The sequence below is a fragment of the Centroberyx gerrardi genome, chromosome 24, assembly GCF_048128805.1.
Source record: "Centroberyx gerrardi isolate f3 chromosome 24, fCenGer3.hap1.cur.20231027, whole genome shotgun sequence".
Lineage (NCBI taxonomy): Eukaryota > Metazoa > Chordata > Actinopteri > Beryciformes > Berycidae > Centroberyx > Centroberyx gerrardi.
Genome location: NC_136020.1, coordinates 4,318,224 through 4,340,937, shown reverse-complemented (window position 1 = coordinate 4,340,937; position 22,714 = coordinate 4,318,224). Strand labels below are relative to the sequence as shown.

Here is a 22,714-nt window from a genome sequence, read left to right as displayed (position 1 = left end):
ATTGATTCTCATCCCTGCCAAAAACAAATCTGAGAATCTGAGAATCTGAGAATCTGAGAATCTGAGAATCTGGCTTATTCATCAAGCAATCTAAAGCTAAATAACACTGATTATCATTAACTATATGCTACACAAGCATAGAGAAGCAGCGCTCACAGTGAGCTGAATAAGTGCACCCCAGGTCTACAGGCAGTCTGAGTTCCCTTTGTACTCCTGTCAGACAGAATTGACTGTCACCTGAAATACCACACGCAAGTCTCCATCAGCTCTCTCAAACTGAAACTATAATAAGTTCAGTTTTCAGATTTATTGGAGAGTCATATCTGACATCTTGTCTATTCCCCTGGAAACACTGGAGGCCAAGAGTTAAGGTGTTTGAGTCATAAGTCTTGTCTATCTTTGAGTCCTCTCTTCTCGATCTCTCCTCCTTATTTACAGGTGTGCATGTCGTTCATGCTCTCACAGCGCCTGCAGCGAACGTAGCAGCACCACACAAACTTGCACTCGCAGCGCTCCACATGCCGGACCACGTGCGTGTTGTAACCTCGACCGCAGCACAGCAGGTTACAGCCGTCGGGTCCTTGAGAGGTGCGATTGCAGCGGCGCCCTCGTGTGCCTGACACGCCCCAGCGTTTGTCCTCCAGGCAGTAGTTGGGCGACTTGCTGAAAAAGATGAGTTCGTCCTTCCCTATGGGCACATGCCGCTGCTCCTTCTCCTTCCTCCTCACCTTCTTCTTGGAGCGGTCCAGCACCTGTACGCTGCTCTCGTAGCGCTCCTTCAGGAAGTTGCCCACTCGCTCAAACGAGGCCATGGTGCGCCAGCATGTCTTCACTGCGCAGGAGCCCGAGACGCCGTGGCAGCGACAGTCCGTGGACATTGTCTTGTCGATGGCCTGAGAAAGAGAGAGGACACTGAGGGAAAAAAATAATGTTTTTGGCTCTGATCAAGAGTCCTGTTCCACTGTCAGTTCACGTTTCAATCTGAATCCCGTGGCAACATTTTGATCATGATCCCAGCCCAAGACCCTAAATTACAGTGGAAATAGAGGGCTTTTACCATAAACTTTCATTTCTAACCTTGTTGTTTTATATTCAGTCATTATTTGCACACAACCTCCATGACCTCCATGATGCTGCCAGACATGGTTGCTAGGACCTGTGACTCCAAAAGCCTCTACAGGAGTCAGGCCTAGCCGCTAGGTTCAGTCGTTACACTGATACAATACGCTCCCTGGACACGAATGGAACAAAAGGTACTGTGTTCCTCTCACTTTAGGCAGGGGAGAGAGAAGACTACAAACCTCAGGGCCTGACAGTGATATTTGGATGGCCCCCTCTTCTCCCTTCAACCTTCTAAACCTTCCACCAGATACACTGCTTTCTTTGTGTCCAGTGGAGGGCTGTGTGTGTCGAGAAGTGTGTGTGCCTTTATGTGTCTATAATAATATTGTGATAGTTCATTGCTCCCTGCAGGGAAATTGTATTTTGTCTTGTCCCCCTCCATAGGGAGGTCAGAGCTGGTATGGACTCATTGTCTTGCTCAAGGACACTTCAGCAGGATGCATGCTTACTGACACAGGGGCTTTTGAACCCCGGTCTCCCTACTCTCCACATCATGGGCATACCTTGCATTGAGTTGATTTGACCCAAAATGGTTGGGTTATGCATCTGATCCAGCAACAATAAGAGTCAAACCTAACCTGGAGTTGTTTCAAACACCCAACCCAGTGTTTTGGGTCATACGTATAACTGTACCATGCTGGGCAAGGATGTAATGGGCGGTAAACTGAGTCTAAAAATTAGATTACCCACTATTTTATTTGCGGAAAAGAGTCACCCACTTTTTAGGCTGACATAAATCGTTGTATAAATGTTATAAGGAACATTGCAAAATGCAATCACGTATTAACAGGATGTGCAAAATAGCAGCAGTACTATCAGTAGTAGCAATTTTATTATTTATGGTTTTCTGTCATTTTGAAATCTCAGAGACAAATTGGCCTGAGTTTGTCTCTCTCAGTTCTCCAACAGACACATCATTTGTTCATTTATTCATACACTAGGAATCTAATGCCTGCTGAAATGACTAATGATGATATGACATGCAGTACATCTGAGTCCTAAATCTCTCTCACACACTTCATCTGCCCTTCATCTACCAAATTTTAAAGAACAAATCCATCCTAAACATTTTAACAGTTAAAACAGCTATTGGTGATGAATCTTGCATTTCTGGGTCCATTTTGTTGTTTGATGGTCTATTTTTTTCTTTTATTCCTGTGGATAACTGGCCAAACATAGACGTCATGTTGAGATATTTCCAGCAGCTCCAATGGAGTTTGATAGCATTAAATGTTTCAGCAATCTAAAACATCAACGGTAAACGTCAGGTTTTGGTGTTCGTCCCTCAGAATCAAAGAGCAAAGGCTTCTTTCTGGAGCCACCATTTTGAATCAATCATACAGGGAGAAATCCATCACAGAAGAGGCAGAGAGACCAAATTCTCCACCGACAGTAGCCTCAATAGACCAGAACACAATGCAGACACAAGACATGGAGTGTTTTGGTTTTGAGTAAGGGGCTCTCGCTTTTTCTCTACGGGAAAAACTCTATCTCTTGCTCTTACTATGCTATCACTTTAGTTATCACTCTCTCTACCTACAGGTAAAACCAACAGCTGAATGCAACGCAGTTCTCTGGGGGTGTTGAAAAGGCATTCTGGGAAATGTAATCACTAACTGAAGTTGAAGTAGACAAGGCAGGTTGACGGAAAGTGGGTACACTAAAAAAGTAAATTACAACATTTCATCACATAATAACTCCTGGAATGCACTGAACATCATAGATCGATGATATCTAAGAGGATCCAAGGGGGGATTTTTCCTTTACATGATAACACCAAAATCATCTGTGTGTTCATCACTTGTTTGTTGTACATTTTACATTTGTGTGCAGTGCATCTGTCTCACCTGGCGTCCAGCCTCACTGTTATGCTGGTTCATGGTGAGCAGGGTGTAGCCTCCCCTGGCGGAGGACGCGTTCTTGGCGCCATTGTCGATGAACTTGCGGCTGAACCAGGTGCCGTAGTGGATGTGGTCGGAGCAGCCGCCCCAGTGCCAGCCCTCAGTGGGCGAGCCGGTGCCCTGCAGCCTGGTATCGCAGCCGCACTCCGTCATGTTGCCCTGGCTGCAGGAGCGGGTGACGGCATGGACCAGCCCCGCTGCCATCACTGCATAGATAAACGCCGTCTCCTTGGTTCCTACAGTCCCACATACAGACAATGAATTCAGTACTTCACATGAATTCTCATTTCTGGTTGCTGACTTTGAAAAGAGACTTATTTGACCAGTAATTTTAGTAGACAGGAATGATCACAAACAGTTCCATTCCTGGGGGCCTATTATAGTAATTCAAATAAATGTTTCTGTATTTATATACATATATGATCAAAGATGTTTAATGAAGACATTGTTAAACTTTCTTTTTTTTTTGCTTGAGTGGTTAAATTTCAAGTTACTGCATTTTCGAAAATCCATCCTTTTTTCCAGACAGTTTCAGACAAACTCCAGGATATGCACAACACATCACAACTGGACTCAGTCCTGATTGGCTCCCAGTTTGCAGCACTTGAACTGGCAAGCCTCGACTCAGCAGGTTTACCTCATTTGAATTAGAGGAGCTGCTGCTGTCGCCCAATCCGGGTCCAGTTGTGACGACTTAGTCTTCAAATTAATTCAATAAATATCCTTTTTTCTAAACTATTTATTTGCATTATTTACATTTACATCATGACCAACGTTATTCTTATCCTGAGCCATGGCAGATTTGAAAACAGATAATGAAAGTGAATAATATGGCTTTCAGAATAGTCATCTTAGAGTCAGTTTTGGATCATACCTAGCGATGTTTCCATCCAACTCTCAAATGCAAAAAATAAAATGCCATTGTGTTTCAAGATTTGATTAGTATTGGGCAAGTTGCTATTGTTCTTCACTATCAGCTAATGTTGGCCATATTTCACGTTTCATCCAAAGATAAAAACAAACAAATGAACTTGGCGATATTATAAAACACCACAAATGTACTGTATATCCATTGCATAATGTGATACTGAGCACATTTTTGTTGAATTTTGCTGTTTCCATCCTGCTTTTCCAATTTGATACTGTGAACAAAAAACACACTTGGATGGAAAGCCAGCTACTGTCGTACACAGTGTGAGGAGTAACAGAGGTGAGATGTGAGGGCGGCAGACACAAAGTCCCATGGGAAACTGACCACGGCCGAGAAGAGGGGCGTCGGGTTACAGACTTCAGAGGCGAAGTGTGGACAGGCAGGCTCACTACAATACTACTGATCACAGCAGGGGGAGATGGCAGAGAAAAGGCTTTTCAAGAGAGCAGTGAGGAGTTTAACACATGGATGGAGTGGTAAATAAAGAAGTGGGTGATCTATGACCTCCAGCCAGTCATCATCATATCAGCAAAGAACCAATCAATTATATTTATACTTTCACTATACATAATGACAGCGACATATTAGGGTTAGATCAATATATTGATTTATATAGGCCTGATATTGACCTATTATTAAATATTGGGCAGTAGTCTTCCACTGCTGATATGATGGAGGTTCCTCCCTGACCAAAGCTACAGAGAAACAATAAAATTGTATTTCTTTGGCACATTTTATTCATTCATTTTTCAAAAACGTTTTTTTTTGTGTGTGTAAATTAACTCACCACCTCAAACAATTTCATTTGTATTGGTTTCAGTGAAGAGTTTTAGTGTTCCATGATGGCCTAAACGTTGTTTCAGAGGCTTTTACTCCCTGAGAAGAGTAAAATTCTGGGGGAAACACTGAATTATTGTCATTTTTTGGCATGAAAACGATCAAATTTTAAGACATTGAATATAGGCACAAAATATGTGCTATCTGCAACTTAAGTGTAAAAATAGCAGTATTGTATCGGCCTCCAAAAACTCATATCAATTAAACCCATATCACCAGTATTGATGTAGTGTTAAATAAAAGGAAGGTAAAAAATCCAAATGGTCATCATCATGGGAAAAAAAACACCACTATAAACTAAAGTAAAATATCTTTTCAAAAAAGCATTAATTGATGTTTTTTTTTGTTTGTTTGTTTAGCTAAAAGATCCTCATATAACTGACATCAGTTTGACAGTTACTATGTAATATTGTGGCGTCCCGGAGTGCTATCGCCATGTTTCCCAGAATGCCATGCGGCATTCATTGTTCAGCATTAATAAGTTGTGTTAATTAAGCTATGGGCATGATTTAGTTAAAGTTGTTATTGTTGAATTCGTTGTTAAACAGTGTGTGTGTGAAATTGACATAGTTTAGTTGACGGTAGGTAATGAGAACCGTGAGTGTGAAGGGTAGGTTCAAAAGTGACTTCCCAGCTGTAACTACTCTGTTTTTAGCAGGCAGCGCTTGATGTAAGCTGTCAATGAGTATTAAGAGAAAGTATAGAAAATAGTGTTCGTAGTGTAGGCTGGCTATATTGATTTGTGGCGGAACCGTAGTTGACCACAATATGAATGCATTCCATAACGAATCATTTCAACCCAAAAAGGAAATTTCTGTTACTAATAAGATGATTAATACGTTATTTGGAATTACCCAAAATTTTAATGCACAACAGGTCTTTGATATATTAATGTGCAGGATTAGTTTGGAGCATGTGATTGATAAAATATGACAAATATGACTCTGGATCATAAAATATACAGTAGGTCCTTTGACATCAAAGGTTGAACTTTGATAGATCTCTATGTGACGACAATATCTCATTCTAATGGAGAGAATTGACTATTCTATTTGAATCTGAAAATGTATTGGCAAAATATCGTTGGGCCATTGAAGTTTAAGGATGGAATTTGGTGCAAATGTTAGCAGAGAGGAATTCTCCTGAAACATAATTATATAAAAATCCTCTGATTTGATTAGAACATATAAAAGGAAACATCTGCAGTCATGGGACAAAATCATCTTATCACCATTTTATAGCCTCTCGGACTAAAACTGCACCATGGTTAGTTTAAAGTTGTGAACTATCTTTACCAAAACAAAACTACCTCAACACATTTATTTGTTTTTCAATTAGAGGACCGATTGAATATGACGGCGGGGCGGAGGAGAGAGAAAAAATAAGTTCAATTGTTTTAACAGCTAAACCAGAGACACAATGGGAACCAACGTCCCAGATCTGGAATCTTTAAAACAAAGAAACCGGGTCTTGTGTTACATGTGGACCATACGGCTTTCGCAATTAGGACAATCCCGCTGGTTGGAGATCAGTTCTCTGTTCAAAGGCAACGTCTGACCGTGGAGAAAGCGCTGCTGAAACGGTTGAAACCGGAGCAGATGTGCGCTGCTCACCGCGGCGCTTCAGGCCTACAGCTGCTGCACAAATCAAATCACCATCTCTGACCGACACAATACATTGTCATCACTCCAGTCCACCACGAGAAATGAATTATACAACATTATACAACATGATATTGACTGAAGCCACCAGTTACGCACATCAGATCCGTGTGGCTACTGGTAGGCTAAATGAACCAAGGTGTTAAATTTAGAATGGGTGCAGGTGAAAATAGCCTGCTGTCATTTGTAATTTAAATCAAATGCTTATGTAGCCTAATTGAAAACTGGATTAACAAACATGGCAAAAAAAAACCCCACGATAAACAAAAACGAACAAATTAAAGAAAACGGAAAATATGCCAGAAATAGGCTATTTATTTTTTCTTGTAAATCACACAGAAGAGAGAAGAGAAGAGAAGAGAAGAGAAGAGAAGATGAAACTGTTAATGATGCAATTGGGCCGCTGCAGCAGCAAAAGTAATAGGATAGGCCTACAGCAGGGGAAAAAAATTAATAAAAGACAGAAAATTGACCATAAAAAAATCGGGGTTATTTAAACATAAGCAGCCTCACCGCTTGTCAACTCGTAGCCGAACACGGACGGAGCGGCGGTGGTCGAGCAGTTCCACCGCTCGTCTCTGAACTGGCTCTGGCACTCGGCGATGCCCAGGCGCGCTCCGTCGCGGATGCTGGGCAGCAGGAACGGCCTCCTCTTGCACAGATCCCGCTGCTTGTGGGTTAACGGGAGGTTGGCGCAGCCCAGCTTCTCCGGTACTCCCGCCGACGTTATTCCCAACCACCTGAGACACACAGCAGCACAGCAAGAGACAGTTATTACAATGCATCCAGGCCCTATAGCCGCGATACGTGCCGTTCTCTCTTGTATGGAGAGAACGTGTTGCGGACTTCTATTTAAAAATCTCCGTTTTCTTGTTGTTTTGTTTGTCGACAACTGCCTATACTTTGAAAAACATGGCTCAAGATATTTTCCGGAATCTTAAGAGCCACTTTACAATTCGGCATATATATAATATACCAACCTGCATCTATTTCAATAAAAAAATCGACTTTTATAATTGGTTCACACTGCTCGCTTCCACCCGCCACGGTGTATTTAGGTAGGGGGGAAATTGAGGGAATAACAGGCGAACCCGTTCCAAAAGTTGATATTTTATTTAAATAAGTGCTACTTTGTGTGTTATATATATGCCGAATTGAAGAGTAGATCCTATTGATTGAGAAAATATCTTGAGTCATATTTTAAGCGGTATGTGCCTGGGCCGATAAGCATGAAACCACCAATTTGACAGATTTTTGAACGGACTTTGGACTGAATCGGGAGTCCCCAAAATGAATTGCGCAAAAGTCATTTGGAGAGCGGCGTGCAACCAGTTATTTCACCTCAAAGCACACGGCCACGCCAACAGCCCGAAGGCGTTCATACTCACATCCAGCTGGCTCGGCAGTAGAGCGGATAGAGGGAGAGCAGCAGCAGAGTCAGAGTGCAGATCTGCTGGACTCCACAGTTCCTTCTCTCCATGGCCACTTCATCTACATGAGCCGACCGCACTCTGCGCACTCTGTCTGTCCATGAAGGGCTTGATCCCGGAGCGGGGATCTGTCTCTCATGCTAAAAAAAAAAACCCGGTGGCACAGGAACCCAATTAATCCTCAGTCCGGTTCCTGGGCTCTGCGGCCATAGTTAACTCCAGTGGAAGAAGGTTTAGAGCGCACCGGCGGCTCCCTGGCTGTCCCGGGCTGCTGCTACTGATGAGTGATAATAGTAGTTCCTGACGGGGTTGCCTAAAGGTCCAGGCAAAGTTTTTATTCTGGAGTGGAAGAAGCAGCACCGAGTGGACAAGTCCGTGCCGCGGAGGCTCCCAGGCTCCCGATTGGATCAGCGGAGGATTCATATTCAGCAGACGTCAGTCCTGGACGCTAATTGGACGGGCAGGATGGATTAGAGAGGTAGCAGGAGAAACTGTCAATAAGGCAACTGGGTGAGATAGTTAAAGTCCTGCTGTATTGGTGAAGCGGTGTCTGACCCAAAGCGCACCACACGCTTCAAACAGACTGTCTGCTGTTTGATAGTGGATATAAAAAGCTAATTTGTACTTTATCTCTTTAAGGGAGCAAAATACAAAATATTAGAGATGTCTTCCTGATAGTGAGTTGCAGCTCCTTTTGCACAATCCTCACTTCAATAGTCTCAAAGCTTCAAAATCCTTCTGCTTCTCTTTATCTCCATCTCCTCTGTTGTGGTTGGTTTAGATCTAATAAGGTAAATCAATAAGGGATAATGGCTTTAACCTGGATTCACCTCATCAGTGCTGAAAATAGTAAGTGTCCCTATTATTTTCTCTATTCAGTTTAGGTCTAAGCGCATAGACTGAGGCTATAGCTGTCAGTTTCATAAAATTATAGGCCTTTCTATGGCATTTCTGTCTTTTTATTCCTTCTGAAATTAGATTGATGCTTGTGAGAGTAAACTTAATGCTGACTCTCATTAGAATTGCAAAGTAAATTTTTGTTTTTCTCCATCTGTGATCATCTGTGTGTCTAAATCTTGATTTTCTGACAATCTGAAAATATGAAGCAGTAATTCATTAGATTGTGGACAAAGCTACTGCCTTACAAAACTGAACAGCAGTAACTGCATGTGTGGTGAGAAACAGGACTTGATCTGTATTGTTGGTGCAGAAGTGGATAGTATTACTTAACAGCATTTACAGTCTAAATTTTGTTATGGAATCGAAACCCTCATCATGAGCTTTGACCTTTGTCAGGCAGGCCTGCTGAATGTCACTAGATAAGAACACGCGCCTGTCTTTGAACAAACTTTTGTCTCAATCAATTAAAACAATGTGAGCAGCTGTTATTTTGTTGCATTTTTGAGCATATTTCGATTTAGCGGTAGAATGAGATGGAGTTTATTTGTCTTTGGTCCAGAGACAAATTCATTGACTCTTTCAAAACTGTTCCTGTTTTTTCATCCGTGCTGAGAATAGTTGTAGGAGGTGAAGCCTATAAATATCACCTCTCCATTTCCACTGTATGGATGATCAAACACAATTAAGAAGGCATTGAAATAAGACTGCAGTGGGACAAGAGTCCTGAACGAGCAGCTTAAAAGTTGTTTCCCAAGTTGTTAAAGTTGTTTCCTAAAGACCAGACAAGTTTTACCTCAATGGTAAGAAAAGCAGCAACTAGACCATTGTTAGACTGATATATTGACCTGCTGATACTGGCCTTATATTTTCCATATCATAAGATACATCTATTTAACAATAAATGCCCCAAAAATGTACAACATACAACACAAAATACAAGGAAGTAAAATACTTCCTTGTATTTCTATATCAAAATTGAATTTAGAAAGAACTTAGAAAGCGGTGTATTTTTAGTGGTTACTTCATTCCGTACTAGTAGGGCACATAAAAATGTAACCAATTATACCATCACACATTTTTGACCAATCCTCCCGTCATTTAAAACCTGTAACTTCACAACTTTCAAAGTGGCAGAGTGGCAACATGGTACGGCAGTGAAAACGCTGTTTCCTTCATGGCTGAGTCCCAGTTGCTGGAATTTATTCATTTTGAAGAATCTGGAGTTTGTGAAGCTCAGTGTTATGAGCAAAGCATTCTTGAATCCGTTTCAACCGGAAATCCACATTTTATTTTCTTTCAACATCGTATTTATCCACTTAATTATTCAGTTCTCAAACTTCCAGACATAAACCAGACATCTCAAACTTCTATCAGGTCAAATGGGAATTAATTGACTCAGCAAGAAACAGTCCTGGATGATGTGAAGTGTGTTCACCGATGAAAAGAAGGGACCAAAGTGTGTCAGATTGGTCACTTCTGCTGGAGGGAAAGCAACGAGCTGGAATGCCCATTACTGGCAAAGCATTTATTAAAATTTATGAAGACACAATTTACACAAATTTTTTGCTGGTTTAGAAAATGGTGAATTCAAAGGGGGTAAGTAGAGAAAATAGATTTTAATGTGAGATTCTGCTGATTCTTGGACATTCATGTGGAGAAACCAGAAACCAAGGTGGAAGTGCAGTGAAGAGCGGAGACTTGTTAAAAGTTGGCACAAAGAAAATTCACGGTGAAAGCAAATAATATTCACCCTTAACAGATTAAATTCACATTTGGATGCTGTGTGTGTGTGTGTGTGTGTGTGTGTGTGTGTGTGTGTGTTAGACTTGGGCCGTATCGCGATATTTTGTGACACTCCCCCTCAAACGGCGATAATATTGTATATCGCGATATTTTGGGGGGACAGTATCGCGATACAAAATTTTGGATATCGCCCAAGCCTAGTGTGTATGTGTGTGTATGTGTGTGTGTGTGTGTGTGTGTGTGTGTACATGCTGGCTTTCTGGTAAACTTCACCAGTTTTCACATGTTTCCAATAATGCCAGGGCAGAGAAGAATCACGACATTCATATATAAATACCTTCTGTGACAGTCCTTTCCCAATGTGTAAACATATTAAGAGATAGGCACAATATACATCTGTAGAAAAATATAGAGAATATAAGCAGGTAATTATACATAAGACATTTTTCTTGCACAGGATAAACATATTTATCATTGCGTCATTATCTTTGGCATTGAATATTATGTGACATCCACAAAAAAAGTGGATGAATGAGGTATATAAAGGAGGTGCGCCTCCAAAAGACTTGAAAAGACAAGAGAAAGTTGCTGATTTGGGGTAAGGAGAGAGTGGAATCCAAGGCTATGTTCACACTAGGTTTAGACTGATATATCAGGCTGATATTGGCCTTTTATTAAATATCAGATATCACTCAGTCATGTCATCCACTGCCGATATGATGCAGCTGATCACAGCTACGTGTCAGGAAAACCTGACTTGGACTTTTTTCTTGCACATTTTCTTTTTTAATTTAATTGTTTGGTAATGCTTTCTTTTTTTGTCATTAATTTGTAATTTAAAAACCTAATTGAAAAGAGTTTCCCTATCATTGAATAGGTGTGGTGGGTCTCCCTGCCTTAAAGAGCTGCTGACCCTAAAATAATGTCATTAGTCTGGGTTTCAATGGAGAGTTTTAGTGTCCCATGATGGTCTAAATGCTGTTTCAGAGGCTTTTCCACCCTGATAAGAATACAAATCTGTGGGTAAACACTGAATACTTGTGATTTTTGGGCATAAAAATAGTCAAATTGAAAGATATTAAATATCGGCACAGCTTAGTTTACACTGCAGGTCTTCATGCTCAGTTCTGAATTGCTGCTCAAATCTGACCCATTTCTGATACTGATATGAGCTGACAGCGTTGTTGAAAAGACATGCGTGAGCAGAGTGACAATAACAAAAGATGTTACAGACGTTTTTGTTTCAACACATTTTGGTTACAAGTGAGGCGTCTCCCCAATTAACAATCAAGTCAGCCGTTTGGCTTTCTTTCCACTGTTGTGTCCCGCGTTGAAATACATGTTGCATGTAGGTCACATGCCTCAGGATCCAATTTTATATCACATATCCATGTGGTCCAGATGGGAATTGAAAGAATGTGACTCCATGCAGCTTTTTGCTGTTCACACTGATTAGAAAACATCAGATCTGTGTCACAAGGGAAAAAAAGAAATCTGAATTGGGACACTTTCAGCTGCAGTGTGAATGTAGCCCAAGTAAGTTTGGCTCTCAGGCCTTTTCTTCTCCTTCATTGTTTTTTTTAACTCTCCTCTTTCTCCTTTCGGTGGGGCTTCTGCAATCCTCCTCTTCCAGCAGATGGTAACCTTGTAACCCCGCCAACCTTTCAAGTTCAAGTCCCAGAGTAGGTGAATATGACAGGAGTGGGATCTCTGCCTCACGGCTGAACAGTCAAGACTCTCCTGTTACTCCTACACCTCTTGCATGGAATGGCCTCTCAGTCTTTTCAGATAACACACCCATGCGCACACACCCACACCCACACACACGCACACACACACACACACGCACACACACACACACACACACACACACACACACACACACTCGAGTTCTAGTTTCCTCTGTGTTTGGGACACAGCCGGCTCAGCAGGATCTCAGAGTACACCTGGTTGACTGGTCCTCTCACGTGATAGGAGGAGGCATTAGACCCCGGCCACTGGTCCGTGTCCAGCAGCACAGACTGACTGCTGAGTCCAGCTCCAGTTCCAGTTCCAGCTCCAGTGAATCTGGCTCTGGTGCTTCTGGATGCTGTGCCGTCTGCACTGTAGTGAAAGGTCTTCATCTTCCTGTGGAGCGGAGCCTTGGAAAACCACAACTTCTCAACCTGGCCAATGCAGAGGGAGAGACACACTGCTTAGGTAGGTAATCATAATATGAATGATAGTAATGATTATGTCTATGTTATTATTATTATTATTATTCTAGAGCAATAAAACATTCATAATAATTCTTATAATAACAATAATAGTAGTAATTATTCTAATAGTTATTAACTTCATTTGTACAGCACTTTTTAAAACAGTGTTACAAAGTGCTTTACAGCCAATAAAACAATAAAGGAAAGCTATTATGATAAACCATAAAAGAAGGGGCCAAAGAAGAATAAAACAGGCAAATACAAGAGAATAAAATAGTTTCATTGGTAAATAAATAGAAATAAAATAGCTTAATATGAGACCACATAATGGTTCCGCTGTAAAAATGTGTTTTATGAGGTGATTTAAATGATGACACTGATCTAAGCTGGTTCTGGTTGTGTTTTAGCTTTGCGTGCAAACGTGTGAAATGAAGCATATACAGCAGGAATTGAAATGCATCATGGGTAAAGTATGACTATTTTGTACATTTTTCCTGTTGGAACCATGGAATGAGACAAACTTTCTCCAGCACGCACCAAAAACAACAGTGCTCTCACATAGAGTTGGATAGCCGACCATAAAAAGTGATTATTTCTTTTACTTAGGGAATCGCTATATCAGTGTTTTTTTTTTTTTTTTGTAGTTAGCTCTGTATAGGAAAAGTGAGACTGCAAAAGCCACTACAGCAGGAATGTGATGAAAAGTTCAAATAGATGGTAGAGATAGACTATAGATCATGGGTCTCAAGCTCGCGGCCCGCGGGCCAATTGCGGCCCGCGAGACGATATTTTGTGGCCCCCACCTTAATATGAAAGTTTAATGTTAGCGCGGCCCGCGAGTTTTATATGGATGGCACTTTACAGTATTGTGTGCGGAGCTGAACGAACCTACCAATCACGGTGGGGTATATGGCTCTCGGGGGTGGGACATCGACCGGGCTTGATGCAAGCAGAGAAACATTTCTCAATGAGTGAAAGTTACAGCAGCGTTGCCATGGAGAGTTTTCTTCCGTGCCTGGCTGGCTGCCTCGTTTCTATTGGGCACACGCGGACATTCGTCCCAGCGCGCTGCATTCACAACACTTCCAAAAAAAAGTTTTTGAAGTTGCTGCCCAGCGGGACATTATACGTATATATGTCTCTCTCTGACAAAATAAATCAAAGTGATGCGTACGCGGCGGGATAAAAGAAAAGTAAGGAACTCAATGTAGCCTAATGTAGTCTGCAGTCACATAGCGACACCTGTCCGTCGGCGATAACAGTCCCCGGTAACCCGGACCAATTATAGGGTCGCACCGTTATTTGTGGGTCATTATTTTTTATTTGCATCGCGCTATTTGCATTGCCTCACACGATGAACACTACATATATTTCTATATGATGTCATTTGTTTTTTTTGTTTCTATGACTACTGCCAGGTCTCTAGCAGCAAGGAGTAGGCAAGAGAAGCCATGTTCAGAAGAACAGTTCATGTTCTTCAATGTTCCATTCATGTTCAGGACAATTCATATTCAGAAGAACCCATTGAGGTTAAAGAACTGTTAATAAAGACGTTTAAATCTTATTTTGTGTTAAAAAATAAAAATAAAGACATTTGAGAAGATTGGAATTTTTTTAACAAAGCTTTTCTTGTGGAATACCTGATGCGGCCCAGCCTCACCCAGACTCTGCCTCCGGCGGCCCCCAGGTAAATTGAGTTTGAGACCCCTGCTATAGATAGTCCATGATGGATATGTAGAATTGAAACCAAAAGGAATATGGGAAAGAAACCATTTTTTAGGAGGTCACCGTGGAAAGATGTGATAATCCTCAGCTGTTGTCTAGTAAATAGTGGAAATACCCCAAAATACTGGTATTTAAATGTTTTAAAAGCCTATGCAATGGATTTTAAAATGTGAATTTACATGAGTAGTTCAAAAAATAGACTTGAAATGTAAAAAACTGGTGTAGACAGCAGTGTTGATTAAACCGAGAGAGACAGACGCCTGAGACACTTCTGGTGTAGACTGGGCATAATCGGAGTTCTGATGAAATGGAAAACCCGTCCAATAAAACCTCTCATTTCTGTCACATCAGTGTCAATCATTGAAAATTCCTGCCATTCACTAAGAAACGCAACCACAGCCAGCCTTCAGCAATAGCCGGGAGTTTGTTTAGACAATACTTCTGTAAGTCAGTCATACAGATTCGTCTGGGCGCTCTCTGCTTCCTCCTGTTGTCATTTAAGAGCCATATGCGCAGGGAATGGAGGGGAATTGGGCCTGCCATACATGTAGCCTAAACCCTCTGAAACCACTTCACACACACACACACACACACACACACACACAGGCCCAGCTGCTACCAGTGTGTGCTTTATTACCCAGTAAAGCATGGCCTAATTCGTAATTACTCATTAACTCCTATAGAGGCCAATTTTATAGGTGAATAAAAACAAAAAGGCAGCTCTTTTACAGGGAACTGGAAGTGGTGGTGGTGGGGATTTTCTTCCAGAAAGCTTCTCGACATGGAGGGCAGACAACAGTAGATTGTTCTATCAGAGAAACAGGAGAGCTGATTTCCTCACCAATTATAAAATGGTGGTTTGTGTTTTAGTGTTTTGCTGCATGAGTTTTTAGAGGAATACAGCGAGTTTTTGTCCCGTTGATCAACTTCCCAATTAAATACCGTTAAAAAACAGCTATTCTTGGTCAATTTTGTTGTTTGGTGGTGTATTTTTCTTGTTCCCATGGATAACTAGCCAAACATAGACGTGACATCATGTTGAGATATTTCCAGCGTAGCTACAATGTATGAACTGCATCTTATCTATGTCAGCACACATAATGAATATGGACAAAAAAACAAACAGTTATTTTGGAAATTATTTGGAGAGGGAGAACCTTGTGTGGGTCTGGCTGTATTTCTCTGGCTGGTCTTTCACATCTGTCGGTCCTAATTTGTTCTGATTACTCAACAACACCATACTCAACATCACCATACTTGGTTGCACTATAGGCCAAGCCTAATTTAGCAGCTAGATATAATTGATCTGTAATTCTAAAGACTATCTGAGGGATCAACCAAAGATGAAATCATATGAGGTTACCTCATGAAAATGGCAGGCACATCGTCCCTGCAGGAACTCTTTGTATCGGCCCATGGTGATGCAAAAGGTGTCAATCACCTCATACCCATACTGCTTTGCTGTGGCAATGATGTTGTGGTTCTCTCGGTAGAGGTCCTGAATTCCTCGCTGAAAGATTGATAGACAAGAAACAAGCACTTGTCAAAATGAGGAGAAAGGTGTTTTGAAATGTTTTGAAGTCCCCCAAAAAGTAGTGAAGTCTGGGAGGCAAGTCATGGCTGTGAGTGGGTCAGGTTTCAGATAATTGAGCTTGAACTGAGTCAGTGTTTTTGTGTTTGTTGAACGAGCAGAGACATTGCTAATGTTGGCTCAGAGAGCGCACTGGGAGCCATGGATTACTAACCGCTAATGTCTTGGACAAATGCACACCACAGGCAGCTCTGTGGGATTAGTCACTTATAAAAGTTTGATGGGTCAGCAACAGAACTACAGAGGAACATGTTTGGGGTAATGTGCAGAGGAACATAAAGGGGTTTGACCTGGGCGAATGGATTGAGGGGTTTTTCCTGCATTCATGTCACATGGGAAAGGAGGTAGACACAAGCTTCCTACTTGAAAACAGTGTTCACCTCAGCTTTCAGATGGTAAACTTGGGGACATGGGATCCATGCTGTGTTCACATCATATCGGAAGAAGTGAAAGAAGCGAAGAAGAACAAAGAGGGTCTAATTTGTTGGAACGCCCATATTCAAAAGTTTGCCGCTTGTGTTCCGCAATTCGTGACACCAAGTGGGTAATATGGGAGCCCACATGTCCTACTTGTAATTACCACCAGAAGGTTGACGTGTATGACTTTTCCCAGTCAGCAGGTTGTATTTACGGTAAATCCAACATGATGTGAACACGGCATTAATGAGGTGCCCAGATTTCTCTGATTACCTGAATTGTGGACATTACCAACAAGGAAATATCTGTACTCAAGCGTAGGCAATGGCATACTTGTGTCAAAAGTTCATGTTAGCTGAAAAACATGAACTTAAATGTATCATCACAAAGTATATATGTAAGATGATAAGAAAGCTGATAATGAGCACCTAAAGTCTACAAAAAACTTCAATCATGGTGTCTTGACGGCTTTAAACGAGTTCGAACACGTGAACGCTTCTTAAGCTTTACTTTGAACCGTCAAGTTGTTCAGATGGTAATTCCCATACGACATGAATGCATCATTAGACTTGAGGAGACGGGGATATGGTTGTGAACGTACCAGGCTGAGAGAGCGGATGCCATCTACAGGCAGATGGAAACCCATGCCCAGAGACTTCATCACCACCATGATGTTACTGAGACCTTCTCTGAGGATGGGAGAGAAGACAGAGGATAAGGTGAGTTAGTGAATGAAGAAGTCAATGAGTGAGTGAGTGAGTGAGTGAGTGAGTGAGTCATCGATGGAGTGAGAAAAAGTAACCCAAACCTTAAACCTAAACCTTACCTAACCTAACCCTAACCCTAAACAGACGGACTGGACTAACTAGTAGTGTTGTCACAATACCGGAATTTCAGCACCAATACTAAATTTAACATCTAAAAATTCAATGTTACTATGATACCACAGCAAGAAAAAAGCAAGCAATGTCACAAACAAACAACAGTCAGTGAGATGTTTTGCTAAGTTGCTTGTATTTCCACATTGACTTTGACAGCTTCGTAGCAACTTCTGCGCAGGGGTATTAATGTTGGTCAGGTGTCTGTCTTTGTTAGCTCTGTAACCAAACTAGTTCCATATTTCAGTTTTGTCAACCAGTTTAGGTGGACTGGGATCCAGTTCAAGATGTGGTGGACTGTTTGATGCTATTGAATATTATCAGCTTTGTGACTCCGACTGCTGCAGTCCACTGTCAAGAGCCATACTGACGCTCGACTACTGTTTCTTTTAGCTATTCCAATCTGCACGTTTACGCCCTCTGGTGGTGATGTTAAAATGGAATTTTAGCTTGCAGAACACATTTAGTGAGAGTATCAAATGTTTATAAAATACAGTATTGAATCTAATCTTTTGCAAAGGTATCAAAGTCGTAGCGAAATTTCGGTTACTGTGACAACACTGCTAACTAGTAAGAAATAAAACATAGTAGTATAAAGTAGTAACACAGCAACGTCAAAGTGCAACCAATAGAAAAACAGCTCCTCTTGATGTCCATCTTTAACCAGTGTGACTAGTGCAAATTTAGCGGTTGCTCATTATTTTGAGGTTCCGTATGATGTCAGTCTGGATTTGTTGGATATGTTGTAACGCGCTTGGTCGTGTCTTAGCTTGTGAATGCTTTAGTGAAATGCTCCTTGTTAGCTTGAGAGAGCCAGGCGACATCAGAATTGGGATTCTCACATGTACCGCTTAATTCAACTATACTTGTCCACCATACAATGCCTGGTCTCTACGGCACTATATTCTCTAAACATACTGTACATGTGTAGATTAATATAGTGTACACGTACAAAGTCGTTACTGAAGAGACTTAATGCTACTCATCGGACGACAGACTGGGAGCAGAACTGACTAAGCTACCTGTTGCTGTAACTCAGTCGGTAAAAAAAGGAGCCCCACCCAGTGACGTAATCTGTTACTGCAACTAAACAATGTTCCAAAAGCAGAGTAGGCTTATTTCTGACTGTTACAATGTGTGTGTCTCTGTGTGTGTGTGTGTGTGTGTGCATCTGCTTACCTCTCCAACACCTCACTTATGATCCTTAGGTGATTGGTGTTGAGCCATTGGACGCCTCCTGCCACAAGTACTGTCTGATAGGAGTTCACCAGGGGTCGTGACCTGCAGTGAGGGTCATGCAATGGTCAAACATTTCATCTGCATATCAACAACATATGGCCATATTCTGCAGTGATGCTAGCATTAAACACACATATAGATACATGCTTAAAAGCTCTACTAGAACCCTCAAGCAGGGATAGGTACCGAAATTTGGTACAATAGAGAGACTGACAGAATTTTGCTGGTACCTTTTACGACCAAAAGGCTTTGAAAAATTTTGGTTCCAATGGCATTAAATAATGAACACACAATGCGTTGACTTGTTTCCGTGCTCTTAATTTGAAAAGACAGAAGACCAAGATAGACATGTTGTTATGCCATGTGGTATTCTGGAAGCCAATGTGAGTGGAGACGTTAACAAAACAGGTATTGATGGAGTAACACAAAGCTAGCATAACGCGACTGCTAGTCAACAGTCAGTCACAGTTAACACAATGCACTTTATTAAAAATAACAGTTAGTCCATTCCACTGCACTACTAGATATGTGTACAACTATAGTGGTTAATCGATATTCCTGTTTTTGACATTTAACGAAAAAACCAATTCTGTTTGACTTTTTTTGTTAAAATAAGCATTTAAATAAATACATTATGTGAAATTGGAATTAACTCTATTAGGTACCGAAAAAAGTACAGAATTGGTGCCGGAATCTAAATAAGGAACCGAGACACAAACCGAAATGGAAAGAATTTCAAACAATACTCAACCCTTCCCACAAGGCACATGACACGCATACCGCCAGTCTAATGCTGCCTTCAAGTGCTGTCGGCAATATGGAAATTACGAGTTAACCTCACATGAATGACCAAAACAGAGTATGGGTCTGAAAGTGAGTTTTGAAAGCGAGAAATCTCATTGATATTGATTAACAACCCTATCAACCTCCCTGCAGATATATTATGGTCATTTTGTGATATGGGACAGTAAAATTCATTCATCATTCAACATCTACTTTCATCACAGGATATATTTTGTTATTATTTTCGACCAAAAGCACTTGAATGCGCAGTACGCCGTATTTACGACTTCTGAACTGGGACATAGGAGCTTATGGGGAGCATATAAAGGCAGTGTGATGCTTCCTGAGCTGTTGCTGGCTTAACAGTTGTGCTCACTATAATGGCAGTTTACAACCTCAACAGTGTGTATTTGGGCTTTGACCACAACTAAGGCAGTGTGAGATCGCTGGTTAGAAGCTTTTCTGTGTGACATCAGTCTGACAAACCTCCTGACACATGACTGCCAAACCTTTGATCAGAACAACTGATTAAGCCTCTGTGTGCATATGGTGGGAGAGGCGGACATCTGTCTTAACACATTTGAACATACTGTAGTGGGCTATGTGGCATAACAGATGGATCACGGGGCAAATGCAATTATGGGGAACGTATAGCAGATTTCTCTAAGGCAATGATCTGAATAAAGTCAATGATCTGAATGAAATTTGTCTTTTTCTGCTGTTTCAAAGCCAAGTTTCAAAGAAATTAAAAATAAAAATATTTACTCCTCTGGCTCCATCCCTCCCTCTCCAGCCCCTCACCTCTGTAGTAGCTGTTCCAGGGCCTGCTGAAAGGTAGGTCTAAGGCTCTTCTCCAGCCAGAACTGGGGGTAGTAGGAGTAGCTGACGTGCGTGTGTCCCTGATTCAGGTTGCTGTAGATCAGTGTGTCGTGGGCTTTGCCCCAGTCCTCCAGGCTGGTGTTGACCCGCTCCATCAGGAAGTACATCATTCCACGGTTGGTGGAGTCGCCGATGAACAGCACCTGAGGAAGAAAGAGCAGGTTTGAACTGACAAAGCAGGGTATGAGCAGTATAAGAAAATTAAATATTTAGGCACATAATGTCCAACATGTTTGTCATACTGTATTGACACTGTTCTGTATTAATTTAAGAGTGGACATGCATGTGTGAATGTGACCAACTGGAAGTTCAGTAATGTAACACAACATGAGAAAATAAAACCAACACTACTGCCGGTCCCATTCACATCTTTTAATTACACAATTCATGGCATCTGTCTTATTTCATTTGTGTTACTTTCCAACTTTGCCTCAATGTTTATCACTGAAAGTAAATATTTTTTGTTAATACCACTATCTAATTTTATAGTTGCATCAAAACAAAACTTGATTGAAAAGAAACCTGTTATTACATGGTACTGTTACTCATTATTTAGTGCTCTTCTTTCTTTCTTTCTTTTTCTTTTTTCTTTCTTTCTTTCTTTCTTGTAATATCGTCTCATCTTTCAGTTTTTCAACTTGTTTTCTCCGTCAGACAATATGGAATACTCATATTCTCACACCATATCACTATATATGATGGCCCTACCACTCCGTACAAACGAGTACACACATTTGCTTTTAAAAAAATGTACATTAGGTTCACTCACATATGATATTCCCACGCAACAACTTTCTCCCAAAGCTAAAAACCAGACAACCAAGACTGCAATCTTCAAGCATAGTTCATAGAGTCCATTCATTGACAAAATGTGACTCTGTGAAAGCCTTCTGGATACTGTCACTCTGTCCACAGTCTCCCATTAAAAACCAAATTGACGCCATCAAGGGAGTCTGGTTACTTTTTATTCTTGCTGAAGGAGAGACTTGTTCATGTTCACAAATTCAAACCTTACTGTCTTAAGATCATGGGAAGAACATATGAAAACCTCATAACTCCAAATTTGGCAATTTTAAAGTTTCATTTCATATATGAATACTGTTTTAAAGAGGATGTTACCTTACAAGAGTTCACTATTGTTTCCCAGTCTTAGGTCAGACATTAAATGTTTCCTCATGAGTTGAAAGTGTCACTGCCAAAATGCAAGCATGATTGTCTAAAGCTGCCTCTTATCCACCAATCAGCTAAAACACATTTGACAGTGTGTTCACGAAAAAGGGTAGCATCTAATGTGATGACATCAGCATCCATCTAAGCCAACCCCAGTCAGTGTTTACTCACTTATCAAGATGGAAAGTCCGATTTCCCAGAACTGACATAGTCACTGTCACTGCAAAATACAATATCTTTAAAAATGGATCTAGTACATAAAAGATGCACAAGAATGACTGAGAAGATATGGAAATGCCTGTGCTGTCAATCAGAACATACATGAGAAAATGGAATTGTTTACGAGGAAACACTCAAAACGAGACTTTCTCTGGCGAAGGCCCTAATTCTTGGCTCAATGTTTAGGAGGAAATGTGAAACAGTACTCCAGAGGGATTTCTAGCGGCTTCTTTCTCCATGGGAAAGCTTTGGAAAGAGACAGCGGAGCAGCATTCAGCATGTCATCTCTTCACTGATCTAACACTAACAATCAGAGACTGTAGTTGATGAACTAGACTTTCTTTGCCTCTCCCATTTATCCTGTTGGCAGCACCACTCCGTTATCTCCTGTTTGGGTTGCATGGACCTTTACATGCAAATTGAAATACATTCCTCCCTCTTTAATTCTTAGCATCAGTCTAATTTTCCTTGAAGGCACTGAATCCTAAACCATCTGAAAGAGGAATTCCAAACATCTCTTCAAGTAATTATCCGGGACATTTTCATATAAATAAATGTCCATTTTGCTACTATCACTGGTTGATATAACACAACAGTGATCAAATCTATATCCAGTTCATGAAAGCTTTTACATTTGGTAGCTCTTTTCCAGGAAAAATCCTCTGGCACACAGGAAGTGATGTGTTTTGAGTTTCTGGTTTGTTTGGAACAAACAGAAGAAGAACTGGGTAGTTAGCATGAGCAGTGATAGCCACCATGGCTGAACAGACAAAGAAAAGAGCGCCACCTAAAGAAACTCAAACTTCATCAACAGAAAATCCAAGGAAAAAGACGTCACAGTACTGGACACACTGTTTGATTGACAGGTGATCTGTGGGAAGTGCAGTGCAGAAACACCACAGCAATGAGCGCTTAGCAACAAAGATGGAGACAAAATAAAAAAACAAGGATCTCGAAGATTACCACTTTGATGTGAAGGGGAGAGGGAGAAAAAACCTGCGATCGCCATTTTTACTAGAAAAAAGAACGATACAAATATCTCATATCATTCAACATAGTGTCTGCTAAAGTGTTAACATGGAGTGCCAGA

The 22,714-nt window shown here is 41.1% G+C and overlaps 2 protein-coding genes across 2 annotated transcripts in view; both read right to left on the bottom strand.

Moving 5' to 3' along the window:
- Window positions 1–428: 428 nt before the first annotated feature.
- wnt16 (wingless-type MMTV integration site family, member 16) lies at window positions 429–7,932 on the bottom strand. Its single transcript, XM_071924957.1, has 4 exons — window positions 7,841–7,932; window positions 6,966–7,192; window positions 2,970–3,259; window positions 429–893 (listed from the first exon to the last, which is right to left on the bottom strand). The coding sequence occupies exons 1-4, from the start codon at window positions 7,930–7,932 to the stop codon at window positions 429–431; spliced, it is 1,074 nt and encodes a 357-aa protein (XP_071781058.1).
- A 2,447-nt stretch (window positions 7,933–10,379) lies between these two features.
- cped1 (cadherin-like and PC-esterase domain containing 1) overlaps window positions 10,380–22,714 on the bottom strand; it is a 69,613-nt gene continuing 57,278 nt past the window's right edge. The window contains exons 17-21 of the mRNA XM_078282066.1: window positions 20,158–20,378; window positions 18,514–18,615; window positions 17,058–17,145; window positions 15,812–15,958; window positions 10,380–12,690 (exon numbers count right to left, since the gene is read on the bottom strand). Coding sequence (XP_078138192.1) covers window positions 12,418–12,690; window positions 15,812–15,958; window positions 17,058–17,145; window positions 18,514–18,615; window positions 20,158–20,378 — 831 coding nt within the window. The 3' untranslated portion in view covers window positions 10,380–12,417. The remainder of the gene's footprint in view (window positions 12,691–15,811; window positions 15,959–17,057; window positions 17,146–18,513; window positions 18,616–20,157; window positions 20,379–22,714) is intronic.